The sequence below is a fragment of the Vigna angularis genome, chromosome 9 (genome assembly GCF_016808095.1).
Source record: "Vigna angularis cultivar LongXiaoDou No.4 chromosome 9, ASM1680809v1, whole genome shotgun sequence".
Classification (NCBI taxonomy): Eukaryota; Viridiplantae; Streptophyta; class Magnoliopsida; order Fabales; family Fabaceae; genus Vigna; species Vigna angularis.
In genome coordinates, this window is record NC_068978.1 from 8,144,967 (window position 1) to 8,153,600 (window position 8,634).

General features: G+C 27.6%; 1 protein-coding gene across 2 annotated transcripts; it reads left to right on the plus strand.

Moving 5' to 3' along the window:
- Nucleotides 1–368: 368 nt before the first annotated feature.
- On the plus strand, nucleotides 369–3,370 carry LOC108321178 (ubiquitin-conjugating enzyme E2-23 kDa). 2 transcript variants are annotated; one of them, XM_017552849.2, is made up of 6 exons: nucleotides 369–495; nucleotides 1,075–1,154; nucleotides 1,716–1,830; nucleotides 1,939–1,991; nucleotides 2,093–2,221; nucleotides 3,058–3,370. In XM_017552849.2, the coding sequence occupies exons 2-6, from the start codon at nucleotides 1,076–1,078 to the stop codon at nucleotides 3,186–3,188; spliced, it is 507 nt and encodes a 168-aa protein (XP_017408338.1). In that variant the 5' UTR covers nucleotides 369–495; nucleotide 1,075; the 3' UTR covers nucleotides 3,189–3,370. The 2 variants fall into 2 exon arrangements, with proteins under 2 accessions (XP_017408338.1, XP_017408337.1); XM_017552848.2 differs by lacking the exon at nucleotides 369–495 and adding an exon at nucleotides 508–942.
- Nucleotides 3,371–8,634: the final 5,264 nt, after the last annotated feature.

Below are 8,634 nucleotides of genomic sequence, written 5' to 3' on the forward strand. Positions count from 1 at the left end.
TTATATTATTTTAAAAAATTAAAGTTGGTGATTCAAATATAAAAATTAATTAAATAAAATTAAGTGATTTTTCTTAAAGAAGTCACCAAATCCGTTTGTTGGTCCCAGTGCAGAATAATCTGGGATATGGATGATGTTCCCACACGTTTTATCTTTGAAAGGATAAGAACAATGAAAACTAAGCTCAAAATCATGTATTAGAAAAGCAATTGAAGTGATTATCTGCTTTAAAATACGTGAACAATTTCTTTAACATATCACATAGTAAAGTGGAAAAATTATATAGAATCGAAATGGATTTTAATGTTAAATTTGACATGTGAGTGTAGGTAAGGGTTTATGACGTGGGAACAAAATGAAGCGTACGTGACCAAATCTTGTATTATTTAATTTACCAAAATATAAAAGCTGGAATATTTTAACTTAGACGGTGAAAAGGTGCAACATGGGAAATGGGAATTAGGTTGGAAGGAATCTTGTAAGGCATGGAAAAGGGTAGGCTATTACTTCAATGTCTATTTTCTATTCACAAGCTTATTTTCTTTTCTATTTTTGTTTAGCTTTTTCATTTTGTTCTTGATTATTCAACAAAAGCCAAAGCTGTGGATTTTTTCTTATTGAGAATTTAGTTTTTGTAACACACTGCTTTTGTAAACAATGTATTTGATAAAAGTATTTTTATTTTTTTTGTGATTATTATTGTTACTATGTAAGTCTCAGTTTTGGTGATTGCTGTCTGAACCATTTTTCTTCTTCCATTTGCACAAGCAAAGGTCTCCCACAAACCTCTTCTTCCTTTTCTTCCCAAATATCTCTCTCATTCTCTCTCTTAATTCCTGAAAAGCAAGTAACCAAGGAAAAGAAACCATCACAGGCACTCAAAGGAAAATCAAACACCATGTCTTCTCCAAGCAAGCGGCGAGAGATGGACTTGATGAAACTGTTGATACCAAGCTTTTCTTTTTTCGTTTTTGCTTTTGTTTTGATTCAAGTTGCAGTCTTTTTCTAATTGGGTGTCTGAGTTTGACTCCGGATTCTTGTCTTGATTCTGGGTTTTTTCTCTTCAATTGTTAGGATGATGAGTGACTACAAGGTGGAGATGATTAATGATGGAATGCAAGAGTTTTATGTGCATTTCCATGGACCCAATGAGAGTAAATTCTCCTTTGTTTTATCTTTGTTACTAGTTTGGTGCTTTTTTATGAATTGTTTTGGATGAAAGAAGATCGGTTGCTATTGTGGGTATGTGGTGATTAACCCTATATTGACTTCGGTGGTTCTAGATTTAGATTTGGCCGGCAACATCAAGATTCTCATATAGAACTCGTAATCTTGTCTCCTTGTAATTCTTGTTTTTTTTTCATGTGTTGGTTGCTCCGTGTGCATTCTGCAGAGTTATTGCACAAAGCAATTTATATTTGTTTTCTTATTGATTTCTCTTTCTTCATATTGCTGCTTTCTAAGTCTTAACAGGACAACAATTTTTTACCAGAAAAGATGGAGATGGTTTTTTTTTATGGATTGGTTTTTCGTTATTAGGAATTTATGTACATGATAGTTGCTGTTTTTTTCTTTTTACTTTTGTTTATTGTTCTGTCCCTGTTCTAGACATTGAACTGAGATCAAATGCTTGTTTTTGAAAGTTGTTGTTACTGAATTATGGACCTTCGATTTTTCTTAATCCTTTGACTCATACTTGTGATGGTTCCTTGCAGGTCCTTATCATGGAGGTGTGTGGAAAGTAAGAGTTGAGCTGCCAGAAGCTTATCCTTATAAATCTCCTTCCATAGGGTTTATCAATAGGATCTATCACCCAAATGTTGATGAGATGTAAGAACCTTGAACTATTGCTATGAAACTATATACCTTGAGTAATTTACCTTGTGTTGATTTTAAGAATAGTTAAGTGATCACAATGGATAATGATAATAACTTCAGGTCAGGATCAGTTTGTCTTGATGTTATCAATCAAACCTGGAGTCCCATGTTTGGTAATGTTCTTTCTTTAACCCCTCTTGAGAAAATATTGGGTTTCCTATTCAGAAATTTTTCGGTTTATTGTGTTCTGTCTAAAGTATATGCATTCCTTCAGATCTTGTCAATGTGTTTGAGGTGTTTTTACCACAACTTCTTCTGTATCCCAATCCATCTGACCCCTTAAATGGAGAAGCTGCAGCTTTACTGATGCGTGATCGAGCCAGTTATGAACAAAAGGTTAAAGGTACTGATTGCTATGTTATATTTGAGGCTTTATTTTGTTCTTCCTTATTAAGTTTATGTAAACTCTAAATCATGAGTGATGATGCTTGACCAAATTTTTGACCTCAAAATAGTGAGTTATGGACCATGAACTACTATGTTATACACATTGACCTACACACTCTCACAAACAGTTACAACATTTTACTGATAATTCACACTCCCCTATTGTTATCCAATTGCTATCAGACAATCTTTTGCTTCTGTTTCTTCCATTGAGTGCATCATAAACTCTACTATCTATAGCTATCATCTGCCAACAGAGTTGATTTTACCTCAATCTCTACCACTGCTTTGACACTTCCTCCTAATCCTAAACAGAAAAGTAAGGAAATAAACCTTCCATTGAGTTTGTCCATGGAGATAATTTGATAATTAACTCAAGGTTCACTCTAGTTCTTACCTTTCTTCATTATGTATATACATCATTCATATGGAAATTTAAAATTGCTTGTTTTTTGTTGACTTTTATGAACACTAACTTGTAGAAAGTACCCCTTTTGAGTGAATTTGGATTCTGTGCTGTTTTTTTTTTTTTTTTGCTGTAAAATACATTGATGGACGCTGGTTTTGATGTTTTAAAGTATATTTAAAAAAATAAATATACCAACATCAATGTGTTTTCCATACTCAGCAAATGGCACCAAAAAAACCCAGCAGAGAATCTGGACTCCTTTTGAGTCTGATTTGTTTCTCCAGGCTTAGATTGCTGCAAAAAAACAATTTCTATATGATTTTGAAGGAGTATTGGTTTCTGAATGTAACATCTAGTTGTGTGTGTTGTACTTGAAATTTCAGAATACTGTGAGAAGTATGCTAAACCTGAGGACATAGGAGCTGCAACAAAAGAGCAATCCAGTGATGAGGAGCTAACTGAAGATGAAGATGATTCTAGTGATGAACAGGTTGCTGGTAAGGCAGATCCTTAGTCTTGCATTATGACCTGTTCTTCTGATTCTATCTTACTTGTACATGATGTTCTAGTCATGTTAATTCACCTCATTAAATGTAATGTACTTGATTATGGATAGTGGAAAATTCTCCTTCCTCTTAGTTTGTTACTCTTTCACAGTTTCACTGTAAATAATGTACCATTCATTTTCTCATGCAATCTTGTTTATTCTTAATCTTCTCTAATTGAATTGATTAAGTGCTTGTTTGGCTACACATCAAAATCAATTTCCTCCTCTCTACCATGGATACCTTTTAATGTTAGAACCTTGGTTAAGACTAATTTGGCCATACACTACTCCACTTATGTTTTAATGACTCAAAATTGATTCTATTAAAATTGGATATACTTAATTTTGAAACTGATGAATCTTAATAATTTATTACCATGGAATGAAACTAGGGTAAAATTATCTTCTTCCTTTTTTACTTTGTATATTTTATGTATTGTTAGTGTGAGTTTTTATATTGAGAATCAATTGTAAATCACTATAGGAATAATTTAAAAATTAAAAATAGATTATTATTATTATTAATAGTTTTACAAGTTGTACTCTTAAAATATTTTTGTTTCTACTTAACTGTTATTTTAAAAACTGTAGACAATATTAATTATTTATTTTTGTTATTTATAACATTTATTGTTTTTAAGTAGTTTATATATTGTGCTATCAAAGGAAGGAAAGAGTAAAATATAATTTTTTTATAAATATATTTTTAAATATGGGAGAATTTATTATATTTCTTAATTTTCCAAAAAAAAAAATAAACGACACTTACATATTGATTATTACTTTGTCAATGACATTGTAAAAAAAACAAGTTTGCATTGTTAATATATTTTTATTAAATTTGTCTTTTATTCTTTATCAATTTGGCTTCCGTTATAATTAGGATAAATAAATTTCATTGAAGATAATTGGCAGCAATTAGGAATTATCCAAAATTCTTAAGGTTGTTATTGGTTAGATGGATTGAGTTTTGAAAGAATAAAGAATGAAAGATGATGAATGAAGCTATTCTTTACTATGTTCATAGAATTTAGGCAATAATGGAAAAGTCCATTTCTGATAATAGAAAGAATGGAAAGCGATGAATATGCCAATTCTACTGCATAATGCTAATTAAGATTGCAATCTAAATTAGATCAATTCCTTCAACTTTGGAATGAATTGTCATTTTTTTTATTATGGTGGACACTTTTTTTTATTGTATAGTCTGTGTAATATTTCAATTTAATATATTTACACTGCTAATTAAAGTATTACAAGGTAGATATGAAGTAATAAACAACCATATAAGTATTTCTAGTCTTCTACAAAATCCAATGCTACATTTATCATAATATATAAAAAAAATTCAAAATTATATATTTATGCAACAATTATATTTTACCCAACTATAAACAGTCTTATTATTTTACATTTTTTTACACATAATCTTCTTACATGCATTATGAACTGCTTATATATAATATACATCATTACAAATAGATGAACTGCAATTAATCACACAAAACAAGATAAACTAATAGTATTTTATATTATAAAACTACTATGATTAAACACAAATCTCAATCCACACATTTCATTTATAAAACATTTATTCTCAAATAATCACATCTTATATACAACATGTATTCGTAGTGATGGCACTTTTTTTTTATAGTACCAATATGCTTTTTGTTCAATTTTATTTCCAACACATAGTGACATAACTAGTTACCATATTTTGTATGCATTTTAAGCGTTTAAAAGAAAATAAAATTCACTTTACCTAGTAAGAATTAATAAAAATAACTTTACTATTGAAAAAATTTACTTCAAATTATTTGTAAGATACATTGTACTTCCTATAATCTTATTTAATATAATAAAGTATTACTTTTGGTGGTAATATTGGAAGAAAATATGAAAGAAGTTGTGGATTTAACTTTTTTTTATTAATACTTAAGAATTATAAAATTAGTTTAATGGAAAGGAGTGTGAAAGGTATTGAGTTGAACTCCCTTTACTAACATATATTAATAATTATTATTTATCGATAAAAAATTAAATAAAGTTAACGTAGAAACAACTTTAAGAAAAGAAGAAAATATCTTGAATAATAATTATTATATATTTATCCTTTTAAAAAGGACTAAGATTTTGATTTATATGTTTTTGATTTTGAAAATGAAATAGAAATTTAGGATTTTTCTTTTGTCACTCCAAAGCATATTATTAATGAGATGTTTATGACATATTCCTTCAAGATTTGTAGCTGTGCGGTTTCCATGACAAAGGTTACAAATATTTGATCATGTCGCTCGGCTTATTCAGTTGATAACGAGGGATCCCATTATTGAATAAAAGCATATTGTGTTGATAGAGATAAATAAAACAAGTAATTAACCTAATTTTGTATAATTTGAGAATAATTACTGAAATATTACATGAATATAATCATTAATTCATTAAGATAGAGATTAAATAGATATGATTTTAGTCCAATTTATATAAAAAATTAACACATAAATTTAAGTTATTTTTCTTATATAGTGTTTAACTTTTTTACTTTTTCTATTATTTTTTACTTTTATGGTCGTTGTTGTTGTGATAATATTATTACGTTGTTTGTATCATAATGATTTAAACTAAACACCCAAATGTATCATGACTCTGATATCAAAGATAAATTTTTTAATACAAATTTTATTAGAAAAAATATTATATAAATGTAATATGAATATAGTACACATAAAAATCTTATTTTTTTATATAATATTTAATTTTCTTATTTTTTTTCAATAAATTTACCTAATAAAAAAAATCATTTTTGATTTTCTAAATGCGAAAACTTATCATGAGTATGCGTGAGAAATGAAAATAGTTTTGATTAAGAGAAATAAAAGATGCAGTGATGTTAGTGTGTCCTTGCAATGATAGATTTGACAGAATCTAAATCCTTTAAATTCGGCAATGAAAGCGATTCTTCCATGAAAAAGCATAGCAATGACAAAGAAACCCTATTAGTTGATGATAACGGAGTCATGATGTTATTATATACAACATTTTTTATTCAACCTCATAATCATCTTATTTTTAAACCAAAACTAATGCTGCTTAGTCACTTAATCACTGCTTTTCTGCCAAATATTATTCAGGAAAAGGACTAATTATTTGTGGCCAGACGACAAAAAATTACAATAACATGATTCACAAAAGCTTTTCTTTTTCACTAACTATGATTTCATGTATAGAACTCTTAATTTTTACATTTTTTAAGATTACTGAATGTAAATTTTTTAATTTTACCTTGAACTTTTGATAAATAATATAAAAAAAAACTATACATTTATTATATTAAATTCTTTTAATAAAATAATATTTGCACTCGTTATTTTGTATCTCTCCACTCAAACCTCTTCAAATAAACTATCCAAAATTAAACCTAGTAACTTACATTCACATATTTATACTTGTTCCAGTAAATTTCAACCAAAATACATTATATTTATTCAAAAGAATGTTTTAGGAAATGAATTATTAATATTTCTCATTACATAATCTCTTGATTCAAAGTAGAAAAGTGTTTTTGATGACAAGAAGGAGAATGCAAATGCACTTTACATTGTACAAAGATTGCAATTTGCAAAGGCTGCACTGTGTTTCATTTTTATGGCAAAATGATTGTTGTGGATATCCACCTCTTTTCTATTTTATTCCTTTTTCAGTTTTTGTCAGATGTATTTTGGAAAAAGTGCATCAAATCAAGAAAAGCAATATTACAAGGTACATATGTTTTTTTTCTCCAACAGATAGTTAATAGCATCTTCAACATAAGTTTTTTGTGACCATTCACTGACTCTACTTTTAGGTTTTGAGGACGAAAATGTTGTATAGCAGTCCTCAAATTTAAGAAAAATTTATTGATAATTTTAGTTTATGAAAGACGAGGGAAAAAGAAAAGAAATGAAGACTTTATATGTATTTTTGTTTGATAAGTGCTTAATTCATCCTTAATTACAAAGCTATTTCTTTTCATAAGACCCATTTGTAACTCAATAATGCATTCAATATCCTTTTCCTAGGCCTTGTTCACTTGAGTGGATTTGAGGGAGAGTAATTGAGGGGATTTGAGAGGATTTGAAAATAAATTTTTTTGTTGATTATTTGAGTGAATTTGAAGGTAAATGAGATTGGATTTGGAAGTAAATTTTTTTAATCTGTCACGTCAATCAAATCCTACACTAATTCTCACAAACTTTACTTCCAAATTTATTCTCACTTACCTCCAAATTGACTCAAATAAACAATAAAAAAATTTATTTTCAAATCCTCTCAAATCCCCTCAATTACTCTCCCTCAAATCCACTCAAGTGAACAAGGCCTAAAAGCTCTTTATTAATTGAAATTTTTATGCTAAACAAAATATAAATATTGGAATTAATAAATAACTTTTTCCTCTCTTAATTTGATATGGAAATATAAATACTCGACTACTTTATATTTAAATATGATAAGGATAATTTTAAAGTAATACAAATTTTTTATTTTTTTAACTAATTTAAATAAAGTTGTAAACGAATTAAAAAGTATTGAGAAGATAGAATTTAAATCTGATTCAAACTTATAAGGTTAACATTCATTTCTATATTATGATTTAGACATATCTTTAGTTGAAATGAAATTTTCAATATATCTCATCATATCAAGAAAGCTCAAATATAAGATTAAGAAAGAATATAACAAATTAGAATAAAAAGAAACTCTAAAGGGTTTTAGTACCATACTAACTTAAAAAAGAAATACTAAATGTAACTTTTAAAAAAGAAAAAATAATGAAATGAAATTATAAGTGTGAAGCAAATGAAATCAATACAATAAATAATAAAAGATATTAATATCTCTAATAACAAAAATTATTTAAAATAAATAATATATATAATCTAAATATTTCTAATCATATTTTTTTTCAATAGTTTCCTAATATAGTTGTATAAATAGAAAAAAAAAACGAAATATCCTTTTATACCTTTCTCATCAATATAGTCGACTTCACATACGTTTACCTAAAAGACAAAAACACTGTTGATATTATCATCAAACTAATTTTAAATACAAGTAAAAAGACAACACTATGTATTGCATAGTATCATATGTAAGATATTGCAAGTTTTCTCCCAGTATATATCAAGAAAAGTCAAACTCTACTACAAATCAAAATGGAAATAATATGGAGTATCAATATTTTCCTGATTGTGATATACTTCTAAAATAACCATAGCAGAGCTCAGGGCATTTGATATATTCTGAGTGACGTTTTAGCTTTCTCAAATATTATTTTATCTTGAATTACTTGCATTCTTCTTTTCGAATGTTTGTTCTCGAGACAAATTAATTGACATGTAAACAAAGCTGTGGAGGAATTGGCACAAAGGGA